The sequence below is a fragment of the Lissotriton vulgaris genome, chromosome 5, assembly GCF_964263255.1.
Source record: "Lissotriton vulgaris chromosome 5, aLisVul1.2, whole genome shotgun sequence".
In the NCBI taxonomy this organism is placed as follows: Eukaryota; Metazoa; Chordata; class Amphibia; order Caudata; family Salamandridae; genus Lissotriton; species Lissotriton vulgaris.
Window position 1 is genome coordinate 372,156,125 of NC_141693.1, and position 21,442 is coordinate 372,177,566.

The 21,442-nt window shown below is 43.7% G+C and overlaps 1 protein-coding gene across 1 annotated transcript in view; it reads right to left on the reverse strand.

Moving 5' to 3' along the window:
* Positions 1-21,442, reverse strand: part of RNF207 (ring finger protein 207) — a 900,262-nt gene that overhangs the window by 22,901 nt on the left and 855,919 nt on the right. The window contains exon 16 of the mRNA XM_086921721.1: positions 9,114-9,231. Within this exon, the coding sequence (XP_086777847.1) occupies positions 9,114-9,231 (118 nt within the window). The remainder of the gene's footprint in view (positions 1-9,113; positions 9,232-21,442) is intronic.

The window sequence follows — 21,442 nt, forward strand, 5'->3', positions numbered from 1 at the left end:
CAGGGCAGGTGTTAGCTTTTGGAGATATTCGCGCTTAGCGCGAATATCTCCAAAAGTTGGTAATAGGAGATAGCGATGTTAGCAACTGTTTTCAGTCACTAACATCTTGGCACGCCCACTTTGCATGTCATTAGTGATAAATATCACTGACATGCGAAGTGGGGCCCAAGATGGTCGCTATCTCCTACTAGCTATCGCTAACTGGTGTTAGCCACAGCTAGGTAATAGGGAGATAATTTTATCTCCGCTTTCTTGGCTTTTAAAGCCAAAAAAGCGGAGATAAACCTCCTTGATAATATGCCCCCTAATTTTTACCCTACACTTAAGAAGAATCTGGGGGCATATTACCAAGCAATAGCGATAATTATCGCTATTGCTTGGTTAGAGACAAAAATTTACCGCAGCGCTGCGGCGATTTTTACCGCAAATAAACCTTGGTATTACCAAGGTTTAACGCAAATGCGGTAAAAATCGCCGCAAAGCATGAATATCGCTGAAAAGTCAGTGATATTCATGCATTAGCGAGCTAATGCTCTTAGCCATGTTATCCACCTCCCATTGGATAACATGGCTAAGAACTGCTCAGGGCAGGTGTTAGTTTTTGGAGATATTCCCGCTTAGCACGAATATCTCCAAAAGTTGGTAATAGGAGATAGCGATGTTAGCGACTGTTTTCAGTCTCTAACATCTTGGCACGCCCACTTTGCATCTCAATAGTGATAAATATCACTGACATGCAAAGTGGGGCCCAAGATGGTTGCTATCTCCTACTAGCTGTCGCTAACTGGTGTTAGCGGCAGCTAGGTAATAGGGAGATAATTTTATCTCCGCTTTCTTGTCTTTTAAAGCCAAAAAAGCGGAGATAAACCCCCTTGATAATATGCCCCCTGGTGATTATTGGAATCTAGAGTGAATATGTCTTAGATGTTGGAAATATCGGGTCTGAGTCTCAAAGTTAACTTACACTTTTGAGTTATTTAAACTTTTGAGTAGGTTTACTACTTGTTGCGTATTCACAAAATGTGAGCGCAAAATACTGCGAAAAAAAGAAAAAATTAAAAGTAGTAAGTACTTTTTCTTCAATTTTCCCTGTACTGTATCCTCGGGAGACTTGGCAGATGGCTGGAAATCAGCTGCATTGTCTATTATAGTCCTGATGAAGGCCCTGTTAAATATACAATGCCTGCTGACATACGAGATCTACAGGCTGTCATTGTCTTATTTTTCAATCCACTGTCAATGTTACTGAACTGAATTTGTAAACTATTCACATTTGGTGTATTGTCTTTATGTGAACATATGCCAACAATATGTTTCTATTTTTCTCTATGTTCCTATGTGTGCTGTGTTGTGCAGCACACCTAGAAATAGCAACAGGCCATTGATTGTTTATGTGCAGGAAGGTAAAAAAAATAAATGACATTTTGCAGCTTCTATGTGTGCTGCATGAAACAGCATACATAGAAGTTTCAAAATGTCATTTCAGATTGTTTATGTGCAGGAAGGGGATACCTTCCTGCACATAATCAATTTTCCCCTACAACGCAGGCACCCTTGCACTATGGTGCTAGGGTGTCTGCGTTGGCGCTAGGTAGCTAAAGTTAGTGTCAGCGCATGGGGAAACAAAGGGTTGCACCCTATTCTTGTAAATACGGTGCAGCCTGAGTTTTAGAGGTGGCGGAGAGTAGCGATAAGCCAAGGTGGCTAACACTGTGCTCCAAAAAGCTGTGTGGGTGGATGCACAGCCGTTTGTTTATTAAGTGTTCGTTGCTTTTTTTGGTTCTCCACAGGCGGCGTTATAGCCCCTAAAAACGCCCTATGAAAACAAGTGAAAGTGGTGCCAGTGGGTCACTAGAACCATCCCTGTGGGAACTCCGTATTTTCTCTTAGTGAAATAAGAGAATTCCATACAACTTTTCTCCGTAGTGTAAGAGCAGTAGTTTACTCTGGGTGTTATTTTTCAACAAAGTTCATATTGACGTAATCAATAACATTCAATTAATAAGGCATCATTGTTTCATTATGATATCCAATGCATTTCGGGCCGTTAAACAGCCCTTCATCAGGGAAATACACTGTAAAGGAACAAAATGATAAATCATACTATGTCACGTTGTCACATCATGATATCATTTGCATTAATCTTGGTGTGTACTGGCTCACCACATTAGTACTGCTATTTAGAGGGTATAGTCAGCTATCAATATAACATGGGTAAAAATTAACCTAAACAAAACGCTCACAGCGTGTAACTTACATTTCTGCCCTTGATCGTGGTTGTCTGTGGGCTGTTGGTAAAGATAGGAAAAATATCAATGGTGACCGCTCAGGTTTTTAGTTATGTATCAGTCGGGATTCGGTATTAGACTAACCTGTTAGCGTATGTAGGTGTTTCTCACTGACAGCATCAGAACGCTCCTCATCGTGTGTGGGCGCCGCTTGCTGAAGCGTTCGCCATTATTTGTGTTTGTTCGGCGTTGTTCGCGATCACGTGGTGCATAGCCACTGGAGAAAGACTAAGTTGTTGGTGTTTGCTCAGAATAAGGTTTTAATGTTCATTCTACTAGTCGAAACGATTAACTAATGAATTTATAGGTGCAATAAATGTAGTTAAATACAAAAAAATTATTTATGCGTTAAGATGGAAAAATGTTTATGGCTAAAAGGGTCAGTTCGAACCCCGTGTTGGGAGTAATACAATGGATAGGGTGTGTGTATCTTATTGTGGTGAGCCGTGGGGTCAATGAATGTTAAAATGACAATGTTATATGAGTACCAAGCACAAATTGAAATCATGCTGTAACTTTTCAATAATCACAGTTATACCAAGTGGCATCAAGGTAGCAAGTACATAAGTAACAAGAAAACTCTATTCTATCATTGAGACCGTTCGGTCTTTGGGTGCAAAGTTTATAAATCCAAAAGTTCTCTCTTTGAAGGAGATGCTTGGTGTTATCTCTTCCCTCCTCTTTTGTAACATTTTCCAGAACCAGATATTTTAGTTGAGCGATATTGTGTTTTTCTTCAATAAAATGTAATGCTAGCATTGATTTAGTGTTTTTCAGTCAAATGCTAGATTTGTGTTCCGTTATTCTCACTTTAATGCGACGTTCTGTCTTTCCTATATACAATTTGCCGCATGGGCATTTGATCCAATATATTACATTGCAAGTATCGCATGTGGCATTTACTTTTAGTTTTATCTGGTTTCCTTGCATTGGATGATTGATGGTGTTGCCTTTGAGGACATTATTGCAGTGCCCACAGTTCAAGCACGGTCTGGTGCCTTTATACACTTCTATGGTCTCAGTTCTCTGTTGGATCATTTCTCCTAGATTCCTGGTTCTCGTGTAGGCGAAAAGGGGTGGATCCTTAAAACAATCATTGAAATCTGGTTCCAAGATGAGCATACTCCTGTGTTTAAGTATGGTTCTTTTAAATTGTGTGCTTGATGTTGCGAATTTGGAGATAGCCACAATTCTGGTTTGCTCTTTTTTGGTTTTAGATTGTAATAGTGTTGTCCTGGTTATCTGTTCAAGTTTACTTTTGGATTCCTCTATACTATGTATGGGGTATCCTCTCTGTTTGAATTTATCCATTATTTCTGATGTTCTCTGTTCCAATGCGGATTGTTCTGAAGTAATCCTTTTGATTCTCGCCATTTGGGAAAAGGGTAAGTATTTTTTAAGATTGTGTTCATGAAAGCTAGTGTAGTGTAGCATATTGTTTCTGTCTGTGCTTTTTACATGTAGGTCAGTCATTAGACCTTCCTGCGTGCGGGTGATTTTAACATCCAAAAAGGTGATGGTTGTATCTGACATTTGCCAAGTTAGTTGTATCCTCTCATCAATATTGTTAAATTCTGTCAAGGCAAAGTGTAGGTCTTCTTTTGAGCTTTTCCAGATGATAAATATATCATCGATGTATCTGATGAATACTCTCAAATTGTCACTCCATCTGGCTTTGGAAAGTAAGTGTTCTTCTTCATAATTCTTCATGAAGAGGTTAGCGTATACCGGCGCTGCTGAGTTGCCCATGGCAGTGCCCACAAGTTGCTGGTACCATGAATCTTTATATTGAAAATAGCTTTGATATAGTGAAAAGATCATGAGTTCCATAAGAAACGTTTGTAGGGATACATCAAGGTCGGTCTCCATAAGGGTTCTCTCTATTGCTTCAATACCCAAAGAGTGGGGTATACTGGTATATGAGGAACATACGTCTGCTGTGCAGAGTATCAATTGTTCTTCTGGTTGAATGGTTATGGTTTCCAATTTTGTTAAGAAATCAGTGGTATCTTTAACGTAGGTACTCATCTGTTTGACCGATGGTTGTAGGTATTTATCTAGCAGTTGTCCTATAGGTTCATGTAAGCTCCCCTTGGTGGATATTATGGGTCTTAATGGTGGATTGTTTAGATTCTTGTGTATTTTGGGAACCATGTGTAGTGTTCGGCTTTTGGGATTTTCTCTAAAAAGAAATTTCTTTGTTTTTTCATTAATAGTACCCATGTCATATGCTTTTTCAATGATATTTCTCAGTGTTTGCATAAACTCCCTTGTGGGGTTGTGGTCCAATTTCATGTATGTATTGGTATCCATTACATGTTCTGACACTTTTTGTTCATACATGTTCCGATTCATTATGACTATTGCACCGCCCTTATCTGCTTTTGTACAGATGATTTTTTCATTCGTAGATAGTTTCCTGAGTGTATCTAGGTCCTTTTGTGTGATATTTTTTGTGCGACGTTGACTGGTTTTGATTTTTGTAAGATCTTGCTTAACCACTTTTTCGAAGATATCTAAGGTTTTATGACTGATGGGTGCTTGAAAAGAGCTTGGTGGTCGTAGTCCTAATAATTGGTCTATTTCTTGGTTTGTGGGTTTGGTTAACACATTGTCAATGAAATGTCGTACCCGTAATTTTCGCATGAGCTTAAAGAAACTGACCTCCAATTCTAGGTTGTCTGTGTTATAGGTTGGTACAAATGATGTTCCTTTTTGTAGTAACTGTTTTTCATGGTGACTCAATGGGTACTCACTAATGTTGATGACTAGTTGATCTTGGGTGTTTTCTTCTTGTCCTTGTTGGCACCTGATACGCTCCTCGTGGTTGGTGCTTCCTTCTCCTTCTCTTTTTCTTTTTCCTTTGTTTTGTCCTCGCCTGGGTCTCCTTTTTGTGCTTGGCCCTGTTCCAAAAAATGATTGTGTTCGGTTTGTGCACTACCTGTTGGATGTTCAGATAAGTCAGCTTCCGGTCTAACTATTGGTTGTGTTCTACTGGTTGTGGGTCGTTCTTTTTGTTGAGCAGGTTTTGTGGTTTGTCTTCCGAGCCTGAATGTCCATTGAAACCAGGATTTTATTTGTAAAAGAATAAGTGCTGAAGCCCAAAGTTTTTCTCAGAAGCCTGAGTCCAGTGCTATTGAATTATTGAGTGTCAAGGTGGCTTAGTCATGTTTTCTCCTGTGTACTTTTTTATCCACCATCATTCAGACACTCTCTATCCCTTTCTCAAATTCTTGCAGTGTCAAAGTTTAATGAGGGAAAATATGTGTGGGTATCGAAAAATTAGTGCCAGTCGGTTTCGCCCACAACCACTTCAAATTAAGCACTGAACCTGATCTGTGAATAAGGATGGAGCATTTCCACCTGCAACTGTGAATCAAGGCCTTCTGTGCGGCTACACGAATCCATGCATGGCACAGATCTTCGCATCAAGGTGCCAAGTTTGTCTCATTGTTGGGGTACACAGTAAGAAAACAGCTCATCGCCTCCCCACGCAGTAAGAAGCCGAAGCATCACCTCTCCAGTAAGGAACAGACGCATCAACTCCCCTGCACAGATGTAAGGAACCAAAGCATCACCTCCCCTGGAGCAAGAACCGACGTATCACCTTCCCTGAGTGTAAGGAACTGCGCATCACGTTTCCTGCGACCCTTTTTGTTTGTGTGCGCGACGCATCCAAGGTACTTTGTGTGAAAAGTGTTGCATCTGCAATTTGCTTTGAACAGAACTATTTCTACAATTTTAAAGTCATATTTTATTACTGTATTGTGGATTTTTGTCGTTTTGGTCTTGTTTGGTTTAGATTACTTATTTTTCTAAACTGGTGTGGTGTCCATTTGTAGTGTTTTCACTGAAATATTGTATGTGTTCACAAATGCTTTAAGCACTGCCTCTGAGATAAGCCTGTCTGCTGGTGTCAAGCTACCAAGGGGGTGAGCAGGGATTATTTTAGAAGTGCATTTCCCTTACCCTGACTAGAAGCAAGGGTCCCTATTTGGACAAAGGTACCTAGCTCTGCCAACTAGAGACCCCCATTTCTAACAATACGTATATAGCAGAACATACGCTGTTCTAAAGTGCGCTTTGACCATACTTGTTCCATGAGATGCTTCACTGGCTTAAATAACATCTCCCCCAAAAAACTTTGACACCTTCAAGGGGAAATCTACTGTTCTCTTAACTTTAATTCCCGCCCTGTCTCCAGAAACAATCTGAACCCAATACTTTATTTAACTAATTGATAATTGTTTACCAGCTTTCTGGATTTATAAAAAATACCATAGAAATATCTCCAGAAATTGCGGGAGAGAAAGATTTACTATTCTAACTCCAGTCCTTGAATATGTGGAAAAGGTATTTGTGAGCCTTGAAAAAGGTTTACTTTTGGCAAACTGGGAGAGCACAAATACAGACATGCCATTGTGCATGCATGAACTCTTTTCACGTGACCACCAGAGACTGCTGGGAACTGACAGACTGTGTAGCATGAACAGGCAAAACACTTTTGCAATGAAGCCTCTCCCCATTTTGAGGGCCTCTTCCCCTCCATGATCCCTTCTCTTTCTAAACTGTAGCATCACATGTAAAACCTTATTAGAAGATTCTCAGGTCTCCTAACATCCAAACACTGGAATTCCCACCCATGCCTATTCTCTAATTAATTATCACACTTGGTTTGTAATGGATGTGAAAACTTGACTCCATCTGCACTAGAGATGAAGCCTCTTCAACATGTTTCACTGAGTTCTTGATGTTTCTCATGGGCATATGTACAATTAAATGTCAGAGCACTGAGCTGCGCCAAACTTGGCAGTACTGCACCCTGTCATTTCCAAAAAGCAAGGACGCGCCATATTTACACCAATATGACACACTCATGTGTTTTCCCTAGAGCTGGCACTAAATTTAGTTGCCTAGTGCCTTGCACCATTGTGTAAGGGTACCTGCATTGCAGCGAATGGATGTTTATGTGCCAGAAGGGACACCTTCTGTATATAAACAATCAATAATGGCGATTTGTTACTTCTTAATTGTTTCAGTGCAGGAAGAGACACCTTCCTGCACACAACCAATCATTCATGGTGTTTGCAAAAACTAGGAGAAATAAAGGTATTTCTCCTCGTATCGCCATTCTAAAGCCTGCTGTTGCATGGTGCTAGTTTTTGGCGCTGCCTCAGATTTACACATCCTTCTAAATATGAGGCAGCATCAAAAAGCAATGGGTGTTGTGGTGGAACCACCACAGCAACGCCCATTGCACGCCCCCTTCATGCAGATACCTGTGTGAAAGGGGAAGATATTTACAAAGCAGCATTAAGCCACAAAAAGTGGCTCAGTGCCACTTTGTAAATATGGAGCATGGCATTGTGACACAGGTACGTCATTAAAAGTGACAGTCCTTTGACACAGTCCCCTTGTAAATATGCCCCTTAGTGTCTAGCTGCTACTTTGTTGACATGTACATGCATTGCAAATGTCATAAATTAAACTACTAAAGATGGATCTGATGGCTCAGGAGACTAATGCACCCTTTTAGGGATCGATGTTTGATCCCCATAGTTATAAGTTCACATCCTGGTAAATCCACTCAGCCTTCTCATCCTAAGGAGGATAATAATAGGAGTACCATTCTAACAATAAACAGATCTCATTCAGATCTTATTCAGCGCATATAAACCCAATGGACAACATACACTTTACAATTTTCCGAGTGGAGCTCTTGACATCAGTGTTGGGTTGGGAAAAATTCAAGCATCACACAAAGAACAAGTATAGCAAATGGGTCACATTTGTGCAGCAGTAGAGGGGTAACTGTGTAGTATATGGTTTGTGGTGCATTTTGGAGCACACTATTGCAAATATAATACTAAACATGGTGTGGTGGCACACCATCATTAACAGACAGCACATTTTGCATTGAAATGGCCACTACATTTGAACAGACATGCAGTTGTACTGTTAAAACTGCAAAGTGCACAAAAGAAAGAAAAAGTGTGGAAATTGACTTTCAGCGAACATTTTTTATTTGCACATCACTAAAGTAAAGAGTCTTGATTTTTGTCATACTGTTAAAAACTTTGGGCCTTATTCACAAAGGGCCTCTGCACTCGTTGCGGAGTCCCCGCAGTCGTGGGTGAGACTCTGTAGTCGAGGCCGAAACTACACACTGAGAATTTGAGTGTGGAGTCTTCCTCATGACTGCGGGAACTCCACTACGATTGCGGAGGCCCTTTGTAAATTAGACTCTTTGTTTGCACACAAGAATGTGCTTCATTTGTGATTTCCTTACTGCTGATATATTTTTAAATATTTGTGCAGGTCATTTACATATATTTAAATGTTGTGTGATAAAAAAAAATCCTACATTCTATCTTTGCAAACATCCTGACCTCAGCCAGATTTTCAAATAGGCCAGTTCACAAACTCCTCTCAATTTGCAGTCAGGGGAAAAGAACACTAAACACCAATCTCCACATTAAAAGAATAAGCAGCAGTTTGTCAGAATACATAGTATGACATTTGACCTCTTTGAAAGGAAAGGAAAAAAGACATATAGAAATGATAAAAACGCATGCTTCGTGCTCATTCGCTTCCAGAACCTCAGCATGGTTATTTTTGGGGGTGCTAGCACCCCCATCCACTCCTACTTCCAATTCCTAGGCAATCGATCCCACTGGGACGAACAATTTATCAGGGGACAACTTCGAGGGCGTGATGATGATCACACAACTTGCAATTCCAAACCCAGAGCAGTAAAACGAATTATTTTCATTTCACGTCCCGGCACCTTTTTAATGCTCACTGCATTTATTTCTAGGTTTGTACCTTGGCTCGAGACGCTCCTTGACCTTGGCGATAGACCGCACATAGGGGGCAATCTGCTTAGTGATGGTTGTCAGGTAGCTGTTCTCCTGTTTCAGCTGCTGTAGGTCGTGTAGCTGTGCTGCACTCAAGAATAAAGCAGTATTAGTGAAATCCGATCCAGTATTGATTCTTCATTAAAGTAGAAAAGGTCTTGTACAGAATTTCTTTTGCTCGTTTGTAGCATACAAAATATTTCAAAATGTTTTGTGTTGCGGTTACATACAATGTTCATTCTGTTCTATAGACATTGCTATGTTCCACGGTCATTTATCAAATTTATTGAACATTAAAATTAATGACCGAAATGCCAGGAAATTAGTGCCCGTCTTGACAGTTGAAGCAGATTCAGTAACTGCTAATGGGTGTCTAAAGTGACATGGTACTTACGGTAAATGCAGGACGCTAATCACACACATCTCTTTTTTACACACTGTTTGCAATAATAGAAATATTCTACAAGCTTGTGAAAGAAAATGACTGATGTCGTAACATGTTGATGGTCAAGTTTTTTCATTTTCGGCAGAATCTGGGATAACTGGAACAATATGTAAAGCCTGTGTTAATGCGCTGGGAGAGAAAACTGAAAGACAAGTAGGGCCAACCCTTTTAGCAAACGGGAACCTGGGTTTCCAGGGAGTAATTGTGAACATTGATTCTCTAGGATTTATTTGAATTGTTCTTATGGTTTGGGTGGATGGTACAATACCGTTATGGAAAACACGATCGTAGCATTGAACTTCCTTTCGACAAGGGTATGCATTTATTTGTGAAGAGTAGAAGAAACAACTGTGGAAAAAAGAAACACACATTTGTTTACTTCTGAATATTATCTTCCACCGTATTGCTGAAAGATTTTCCCAATTACGACAACTGTATCATTCCATCGGTTGAAAAGAACGTATTCATCGTTGTCAATTTTATATTCAAAAACATCTTTTTTTTTATATACAAGTGGGCAAAGGGTGATGATGGCGATGTACACAAAAAGTGAACTCAGCCAGTGAAAGCAAAGGATAGTTGTAGTGTCACAAGTGCCTGAGTTGAGTCTAAGAAAAGCATGGAGAGCAACAGACTAATGGATATTTTGAACCAAGTACCTCACATACAGCTTCTGGTGAGACTGGGGGGTGCCAGGACATCTCATCTTTTCCCTTATAACATGGATGCTCCGAGCCAACATTTCCACTGACAGCATGTAAGATCCGAACCTCTGCGCTGCTGGAAAAGAATAAACTAGTTGTTCACACAGAAATGAGTTTATGTCTAGCCAGTGATGACCTGCTCCAGTACACCTCTTCCTGTTGGTGGTCTCCATCACTACCAATCAATCATATCATTTGTAAAGCGCACTACTCACCCGTGAGGGTCTCAAGGCGATGGGGTGGGGAATGCTGCTACTGCTCGAAAAGCCAGGTCTTGAGGAGTTTTCTGAAGGTCAGGGGGTCTTGGGTCTGCCTTAGGTGGATGGGGAGGGTGTTCCAGGTCTTGGTGGCGAGGTGGGAGAATGATCTGCTGCTGGAGGTCGCTCTTCGGAAGCGGGGGACTGTGGCGAGGGCAAGGTCGGCGGAGTGGAGCTGGCGGGTGGGGGTGTAGAAGCTGTTGAGGTACGTTGGCCTGGTGTTGTGGAGTGCCTTGTGTGCGTGGGTGAAGAGCTTAAAGGTTATCCTCTTGTTGACCGGGAGCCAGTGCAGGTCTCTCAGGTGGGGTGTGATGTGGCTGCGGCGAAGGATATCAAGGATCAGGCGTGCAGAGGCGTTCTGGATGCGTTGGAGCCGTCTCAGGAGTTTGACCGAGGCTCCTACATAGAGGGCGTTTCCGTAGACCAACCTGATTCTGATGAGGGCCTGGGTGACCGTTCTTCTCGTTTAAGTGGGGATATACTTGTAGATCCTGCGGAGCATGCGGAGGGTGTTGAAGCAGGAGGAGGAGACAGCGTTGACCTGTTTAGTCATGAGAGGGTGGAGTCGAGGATGACACTTAGGTTGCGTGCGTGGTCGGTGGGTGTTGGAGCGGTTCCCAGTACGGTCGGCCACCAGTACGGTCGGCCACCAGGAGTCGTCCCAGGCCGAAGGGGTGGATCCGAGGATAAGGACCTCCTTCTTGTCCGAGTTCAGCTTCACTGTCTGAGGCTAACAGTTCAGTTGCAAGTTGGCCCAAAATTCACCCCAGATATCTTTGAGTGTGCCAGTTCCTAGTAGGTTTTTTGAGGATCATTATACTGAAAGAGAAGTTTCAACTAACTTCAAAAGTAAAGAGGGGGCCCTTTAAACCCATGCAATGCTATTTGCTAGCACAAATGTAATATTAAAAAACATAAGGGGTCATTTGAAATTTGATATAGTAGGACCCATGCTGTAAATCAGTGTGACTGCTGGCCTGCAAACCCAAGGGTTCCCTTGCCTTGTTTAGAAGTTGGACAATTAATAGTTTTCTAACTGCCTTTAGTCAATAAGGTGCCCCATATGTAGCAAAAAAAAAGTCCATGTGCATCAAAGCAATTCATCGTTTATGTCACAGAAACAAATCACCACTTTAGTGGTTTGTTTCTGAGGAAAAAAATATATGACTAAATGGGCCACATTGACAAGGAGCACTACCTGGCAATCAATCGTCAAATGCCCCCCACCAGGTTTATGAGAGAGAGTGGAGGCCTCTAAGGCCCCAGTATGCTCTCAGATCCCCATATAGGGTCTAAATTACCTGGTTGATTTTCAAATGTGACAGTGCTCTGGGTTGGGCTGATATTACCAAAAGTGGTTCGAGGTCAATTCCACTTCCCAAAATACTATTTTATTAGGTTTCGACCTGGCGAGGGCACGCAGTGCCCCGCCCAGATCGAAAACTTTTGTTTACACTATGGGGGACTTGAACACTCCCCTTCTTCCATTGGCTAGCTCCATAAATGGAGGCTAGCCATTGGAAGAGATTGGCCGTCAATCACGGTTTCCAGAGAAAACGCGATTCGGGGGCGTGTCTGGGTCTTTTTTTAAGCCCCGCCCCTTGTTGCCGTGTGTCCCGGGCCGCGCTGTGATTGGCTGCCGGCCCGGGACACCCCCGTGACGTCAGCCAATCACAGCACGGCCCGGGACCTGACTTGTTTTTTAGAAATCAACTCACGGACTCGGCAAAGGTGCCCGTGGCTTCTGCTTGATGCTCTGCGCAGCGCCCTCCTGGCAGCCACATGCCCCCAAGGCCCATCACATACAGTAAAACCCTGTTCAGCTGGCTGTAATGTTATTTAATTTAAAGACTCGTTTTGTCCATTTTGGAAGGATGATAGGCTGAGCCAGGTGGGGTCGGCTTCATCATTCTCATAACATTTTCATAGCGCCTAATTAGCATAAAGAGTTGTGAACCTAAGAGCCTCCGATTCTACTGTGATCGGTGTAGCAGGCGCACCAACCCACTGATCTATCTTCGGCCGTTCTTTTACATGAACCCCCACGCTGCGCCTTTGTCAGGCTTCGTATGTTTTTAGCCCACATGAAGCGACTGCAGTTCCTGGATATGTAATTGATGTTTCTGCACAATCTGTGCTTGAAACAATGAGCCCTGTTCTCTTGGGCGGAATCCTCCCGGGATGAAGGTGGGGGGGGGGCTCTCTCCAGGAGGTGTCATGGCCAGCATCTCCCCTGGACTCCCGCCGTCTCTCGGGGCTTTGGGGGGTGGGGGTAACTGTGTGTGGGGCGGGAGGTGGGGTGCATCACAGCCGGCTCCTGTGCTCTGCCTCTTGCACCGGGTGAGTGAGCGCCGCTAATGACAGAGGAGGCGCTTAATTGGATAATTACGCGCGCACAGGAGCCGCTCTGGTTAAGACTGGCCCGGAATGCGAGATTTCGCAGATTTAAGGGGAGACTGTTCTGTCTGGATAATCAGATAAGACAGAGACAGGCCAGTGACGAGGGGGTCGAATTAATAAACGTGACAAGGCAGGCGATAAAGCGAATATTACAGGCAGCGACGAAGAGAGCAGGCGCGCTCGGTGATGCGAGTGGGGTTGGTTTCTGCCTTCTCGGTTTCTTTTGCTCTTACCACGTTCGACCCTATAAAGAAACCCAAATGCAGGATTAGGATCTGCTTAAACTGCGCTCTGTTGGACCGGGGGTGTTTCACCGCACTGCATGCCGCCCCCTACTGGGGAAACTCTTGATTTTTGTCTTGGCTAAGGTTGGGGGGTGGATGTGATTTGTGTCAGACGGGGTTGTCAGAGAAGCTCCTCTATTGCTGAATTCCACTATAGGACGAAGGAGTTCGCCCAGGATCACACACTGAAGGCCTGGTTCTCAAAGGTAAACTTACACTTTTGTATAAGTTTACCATTGTGTGGTATTCAAAAGGGATTTACTTTAGTCTCCGCACATAAAAATACCTATACTTTTATATGCCGGGCCTCGGCTCTCGTATAGACACTGCTCATAACCCCCTTTGTGAATAGCAAACAATCGTAAATGTACACCAAAGTGTAATTTTACCTTTGTTAATGAGGCCCTCGATGAAGCGAGGGATCCGGATATCCTGTTCCACGACCACTCGCCCCTCCATGTTTCTACCATCGGCAGCGCCTGTACAGAATTATATTTATTGTAGCTAGAGCATTTCCGACCTGATGTTTCATCAAAATGAGTGTCAGGTGTTGGCGTGGGAAACTATGAAATAAGATACTTGAACATTTTAAACATATTTACAGTCAGAGGGAAGGCCCAGGGTCGCACGGTTCCTCGGTGAAACACCGACGCCGTGATTTGAGCCCAAGTCGTTAAACTCGGTAGTGCGTAAACTGAGGTCCCCTCCACTGCCATGCCTGTATACCCGTCTGACGTCACACGCACTGCCGTCGACCCCGGAGTATATCTGTTGCGAGGGGCTCTAACTGGATACAGACGGGTGTGCACAATGTCAACGGGTTTGACTCAGTCTGTGACTGGCTGGTCTATAGTCATTCTCGCATCCTCTCTGCCAGGAGCTTTTTTTGTTGAGTGCCATCCGTTGTGCTGCTGGACTGAGACCCCTTGATAGGGTAGCGCCCTGGGCAGAAAGACTTTTGGCGCCCTTGCTGATGTGGGCTTCTTGACGCAATAGTCATGGTTTAGAGCGCTCGCCTGGCAACCACTGCCTCCTGTGCTGGCATAGATCCCTGGGCCCAAAGAAAGTTGGGGTCCTGCCTGCTGTTGATGACTAAAGTGAAGCAGTAGGGAGCCCCTTTTGTATTTACAGGTCAGCTTCTGTCTGATGACATCACAGCAGTGACTCGCCTGAATCACTCACAGCTCAGGTCCATGACAGTGGTTTTGTCTGGGTGGTGTTGGTGGTGTGTGGTGAGAGGGAATGACAAAGCAGGCAGCTCTGTGCTCCTCTCTGAAGATTCGCGCCCTGGGCCTGGGCCCAGCTCGCCCATGCCAAAGCCGGCCTTGCCCCAGTACTTTGTGTTCAAACAGCATGGTAGAATACATGCGTGCAATGAATGTGGGCGCTCGCGCAAAGCGAGGGCAGTTCTTTGTTATGGCATCAACATTTGTATAGCGCCTTCTGTAACTAGTTTGGCACCTTAGCGCTCCTTAACCCAGGCGCTCATTTTGGTAGGGGTCTGTGGAGCCTGGTATGTTGTGTATGGTTTTAGGTAGCTAGTAAGGCTTAAACAAGAAAATATGATGCAGTAGGCTGAACGTGCCGACTCCAAGCGCTATGGATGGCGAGCACGTCACACGTCCCCACTCCCTCCCACCAGCCGGCAGTCACGAGCCTGGCCATGCACGTCCATTACTTTTCCTTTTCTGGAGCCATCTGCGCTGATTCTGAGGGTGGCTGGCGCTCCTTGCCCGAGATGCACAGACCTTTCTTTTTATACCCCTCTTCCCCGTATTCGTTTTGCTGCTTGTTTTCTGCCCCACACACACACACTCATCAGCCCCTTGAGTCCTAATGGGACGACCTTTCACCCGCTGAGCTATCTATCCAGCTCATACATAACACCCTGCTTCTGGGGCGCTGTTCCTCAAAGTGCACCCCGTCTTCCCCGCACAGAGAAAATCTTCGTCACACCCGAGAGGTGCCTGGAGAGCAGCTGTCATTGGTGCAGCAGGCGCAGTGGCACCGGGATACAAAGCCCCGAGGGGGATACTGGACCTCCATAGTTGCTGTTTTCATTAACCCAACAACAGCCAATGGGTCAATTTTCATTGCTTGCACCGGGGCCCATGGCATCCTCGCTCCGCGACTGTCGAGGGCGCTACACCCAACATGGCGGCCCAGCAAGGCATGGCTGCTGATTCTGGTGTCCCCCGGTCAAGAGTCTTTTAGTCAGGGCTGCTCTTTAGGTACAAAATGGTTATCTTTTTCAGTGTAGCTGACTGTTTACCCTTCCCATTGATTCCTATGGGCCAAAAGGCCCATAGGAATGAATAGGAAGGCATTCACATTTTGTGAATTTCAAATTACGAATTCGCAATTAAAAAATGATCATGCATTGAATTTAAGAAATCTGAAATTGCGATTTCTTAAATGCAATCGCAATTTTAGAAATCGCAACATGGTTGCGATTCCTAAAATTGCGAAATGCATGATGCATTCCAAATTAGTCAATTGCATTCGCAAACGGCCGAAAATTGCGATTCGCACCGTTTGCTAATGCAATTGACTTTGGTGCATGTGGGCATTAGCCTTTAGCAGCCTACACCATTTCACCTTTCTGATGCCATGTATAGAAAAGTATATCTTCCAAATGGCCCCATGCATGAAGTTTCTGCCAATCCTAGTTTTTTTTAGCCAAGAGCATTCTGCACATAACGCACATAAAGTAAGGTCACTTCTCCAAAGGCGAAACCGTTGCATTGTAAATGCTTGTTTAAACTGTTATCTAAAGCAACCTCACAACAAATGTAATTGGGTCACCAATGGAGTGACACATCTCAGACACCTTGAGTCATAACTCGGGTCCATCAGGAGTAACTAATGGGAAGTCACACAGCACCATAGGAATATTTTATAGAGCGGAGGAGAAGCATGATGGTGACTGCTTGAGATGGTCGCACAGCAGCTCCCTGATCGCTGATGCAAATAAAAGTACTGGATTACAGCATGACAGAGTGATAGATACAAAAAAATTGGAGGAAACCTCTGGGAAGGAAATAATAACGAAATACAACAAGGAAAGACTGAATGGAAGCCGCGTATTCCTACCTACAGTTCTGCCCCGGTTCCTCTAGGTGCGGAACCGCCATCTGCCATGCGGAGCTCATCTAGGCACTGCTATGTTTTTGAACAGCACTCATGATCAGCGAGGAGGCTGCCAAAGTCGTCTGGGGTGCCATAGGACGTATTCCCGGTAAATGATGACACCAAAAATCCCCATCGGGGGAGGTGCAAAGGGGAAGACGCGGTCCGGTTTGGCTACCGCTCCCTCTCCGAAGTCCATGACATCGTTGGACCCTCGTGGAGCTGCGGAGCTAGGAAGCCAGGCAAAAGGAGGAGGAAAGAAACAGCCCCCAGGGAGCTCTGTAACCCGGATTGAAAATACAATGAGAGAAAGGGCATAGGCGGGGCTCTGCCCCAGCAACATGCGATTGAGCCCTCCATCCTGGAACTGCTGAGAGCGGCACCAGGAGCAAAGCACACAGTAAAACAGCAACCAGGAGGAGAAGGTGAGCTGAGCCAAGGGGGCAGTTACAAGGCAAGCATGGATGATTCAGTAATTGACTACCCAAGACCTGAGACTGAACTAACAATAAGCAAGGAGATAACTGCTCCCTGCTCAGATTCTATGGAGACAGTGTCAGGGGGTGACTGTGGGATATTGGCAGTTGGGTCTGGGGGCCATCAATTGGAGCAGATAGGGGGTATGGCAGAAGCAGTATCGAAAGAATTGACTTTGGAAACAACTCCTCTACATTCCAACAGGGAAATGCACAGATCAAAAGTCAGACTGCCTCCTCAAATCATAGTGAGCAAGACACAGAAGGTAATGACTGCTTCTTTCCCCCTCAGATGGGGATTGGTTGGGGTCAGGCTCAGGCTCACTAGGTGCCTCTAGCTAGGAGGCATCAGATATCGACAAAAGTGACTCAACTGCCACAATGCGTAAAGTGGTAAGAGGAGCAGGCCATTCTTACCCACATAAAAACAATCTGAAATGGGATAATTTAGGGGTTGAGCTACTTAGCAGCACTACAACACCATCCCCCCAAGAGGATATCACATCCCCTCATTACCACCAACCCTAAACACTGTTTTACAATGCATACTCTCCCACCGTGAAGAGAACCACCAGGATAGTAGGCGAGTACAGCCAGCCAAGCAGAAGATTCAAGGGACTGTAAGAAAAGTCACAAACTCTTGTGCTATAATCGGCGAGTGCTTAACCACCCCTGAAACCAGAACAGAGGTTCTGGAGAACAAGTTGGCAGACACACGAACAAACACCAAGGCACATGAATCACAATTGACTGACATACAATGGAAGCTGGAGTACCAAGGAAATCGGCAATGACGAAAAACCTGCGGGTGTTGGGAGTTCCAGAGGGAAAGGAAGGGTCAGACGCTCGGCCATATATGGTTGATATGTTGGCCAAGGCATTCCTGGATTTGGAAGGATGGAATTGGGCACTGGAAGTGCAGAGGGCCCATCGGGTTCCATTCAACCATAAGCAACCAGCGAGATCAGACAGATGCGAAACCACGTGCTATTTTGGTTTATTTCGGTAATTTTCTTTTGCGACAGTCTATTTATGAAAAGGCCAGGCCAGAAGCAAAGTGAAACGGGGGTGACTATTTTTTTCATTCAGCCAGACTTCTGCCATTTCCTGGTATAGCGACAATGGCGTTTACGCCAGATGATAAAACTTTTTCAAGATCGGGGGGGGGGGCAAGCCTTCTTGTTATATCCTGCTTGCTTAAAAGTAATTAAGAGTGATCATCCTCAATTTTTTACTGCAGAGGTTAAGGCCAAGGAGTACCTGGACCTTGAGGGATGGGGCTCGAAGTCTTAGACAGACAAACACAATAAGGGGGTAGAATATGAACAATGAAAATTTAAGGGAAAGAAATGTTAATTAATTGTTTCACCTCATGTAGGGAGATAGCTGTAACCCGTTAATTTTCTTTAGGTTGTTATCTATCTCGGGTTCCCTCTCTTTTATCTTTTTCCTTCATCACAATGGTTCAGGCGGGAGTATTTACCGCTGAATGCTGTCATGAAATTGGATATATTGATCAGGGAGCAGCAACCGTCACTACAGAACTGAGTTCAGTCTTGATGCTTTTCAACATGGGATAGGGTGGGGGAGGGCAATGGGGCAAAGTGGGAGGGAATAAGGGGGGAGTAGTGTTTTTAAGGGGGTTGGCACAGGAGAAACTGCACTGGTTACCGATCACACAGCCGCATACTTTTTAAAACTGCCTGTATAACTTTTAAGTCCCTCCATTCACGTAGCCCCAAGTTTATTCAGGCACTCCTCCCCAGATATATTCCTACACGTAGCCTGCGCTCTGCCTAATAAATCCTCCTGACTGTCCCTCACTACAAATTCCAACGGAAAGGAGGCAGTAGGTTTGCCACACTTGCCACTAAACTGTGGAACTTTCTCACCCAAGAGATCCGTTCCTGTACTACTCTCTTACAATTTAGGCAGAAACTCAAAACATGGTTATTTGTCCAGACCGTAGCCTAATCCTTCTAGGACCCCTCGTCAGGTGGTTTTTCTGAATATGTTGGTTAGCGCCAAGAAACCCTCGGGTGAACGTGCGCTGTACAAATTCTTGTTAAGATAAGATAAGAAAGGGAAGCAGAAAAGTGGAGAGAATTTGAGAGAATGCAAATCAGTGATCCGAGGAGCGGAATCGATCAAGAAAGAGGGGGAAAGAAGCAAGAACGATTAATGGTGAGTGAATCGTACTATGTAAATGAGTAAAATAAGTATTTGCTCAATCAGGGTAGGGGACCTGAATGATAAAACAAAATGTATTAGGGTTGCAGAGGCTTTCAGAATGCAGAAAGCTGACATAATATGTCACAAGAAACGCATATTCCTTGGGGGAAGTGGGACACCCTAATTATTAAAGGATATACCCTTGTAGCATGTTCTACGCAAACTTATACTATTAGGGGTGTGGTGATCCATGTAAAGAATATATTGGCCCAGCTAAACGTGTCTTGGAGGATAAATGGGGGAGATGGGCTATCGTACAGATTCCCGTAGGATTGACAGTCTGCACGATATACGGATTGAATCAGGACGATCCTAAAATTTTTTAATGATCTTGAAATTGGATGTATGACGTTACATCGCAAACTTTTACAACGCACACCGTTACAACGCATTTTTTACAACGCAGATGCATTTACAACGAATGCCATTACAACGCATGACATTACATAGCAGATGCTATTACAACGCATGCCATTACAACGTAAGTATAGGTAAGTATATTATTTTATCAAAAAATGAAATTATTTTAAATTTTATTAATTTTATAAATTAAATTATTTTTTTATAATTATTTTGTATATATATATATATATATATATATTGAACTATTACTAATAAAGAACTATTATTAATAAATAATAAAATTATTAAAAATATTTTTTTTAATTAATTTGAATTATTTATTTTAAAACGGAACCCTAAAAAATACCCCAGTTCGCCAAAACCCAAAAAATACCCCTGTACCCCAAAATCCAAACCCAACCCTGAACCCTAAAAATACCCCTGTACCCCAAAACCCAAACCCAACCCTGAAACCTAAAAATACCCCTGTACCCCAAAACCCAAACCCAACCCTGAAACCTAAAAATACCCCTGTACCCCAAAACCCAAACCCAGCCTAGAAACCTAAAAATACCCCTGTACCCCAAAACCCAAACCCAGCCCTGAACCCTAAAAATAGCCCTGTACCCCAAAACCCAAACCCAACCCTGAACCCTAAAAATACCCCTGTACCCCAACACCCAAACCCAACCCTGAACCCTAAAAATACCCCTGTACCCCAAAACCCAAACCCAACCCTGAAACCTAAAAATACCCCTGTACCCCAAAACCCAAACCCAACCCTGAAACCTAAAAATACCCCTGTACCCCATAACCCAAACCCAGCCCTGAAACCTAAAAATAGCCCTGTACCCCAAAACCCAAACCCAACCCTAAACCCTAAAAATACCCCTGTACCCCAAAACCCAAACCCAACCCTGAACCCTAAAAATACCCTTGCACCCCAAAACCCAAACCCAACCCTGAACCCTAAAACAACCCCTGTACCCCAAAACCCAAACCCAACCCTGAAACCTAAAAATACCCCTGTACCCCATAACCCAAACCCAGCCCTGAAACCTAAAAATACCCCTGTACCCAAAAACCCAAACCCAACCCTGAACCCTAAAAATACCCCTGTACCCAAAAAACCAAACCCAACCCTGAACCCTAAAAATACCCCTGTACCCCAAAACCCAAACCCAGTCCTGAACCCTAAAAATGCCCCTGTACCCCAAAACCCAAACCCAACCCTGAACCCTAAAAATACCCCTGTACCCCAAAACCCAAACCCAACCCTGAAACCTAAAAATACCCCTGTACCCCAAAACCCAAACCCAACCCTGAAACTTAAAAATACCCCTATACCCCATAACCCAAACCCAACCCTGAACCCTAAAAATACCCCTGTACCCCATAACCCAAACCCAACCCTGAACCCTAAAAATACCCCTGTACCCCAAAACCCAAACTATATATATAAAATTACTTTAATTTTTTTAAAAATATTTTTAATATTTTTGAAATTAAAAAAAAGGTTAAATAAAATGATATACTTACGTTGTAAAGGCATGCGTTGTAATAGCATCTGCTATGTAATATCATGCGTTGTAAAGGCATGCGTTGTAAAGGATCCTGCGTTGTAATGGTGTGCGTTGTAACGGTGTGCGTTGTAATAGTTGCGTTGTAACGGTTGTTTCCCCTTGAAATTGAGTTAGCATTATGGCCAGAATAAACTACTAATATGTGGAGATATGAATATCAATTATGAGGCAAAAAGAGACCGAGCACAAAGATATCTGGGAAGATAGCCATATGTTCATAAGGCTCTATCCGCTTTAATGGCACCTAAAGCAAATAAACTCCCTGCCCCGTACTGACAAACAAGGCCCTAGAATAGGATCCTTAAATTAATCTACCGTCAACGGAGCAGATCAAGGGCAAAGCTACATGATCACATCAAGTTTTGCAAAACATATAACAATTTTATTTATTTTTAAACAAGCATTTCATCATTTTATAAATACAAAAAGATAATAGTCATAACAC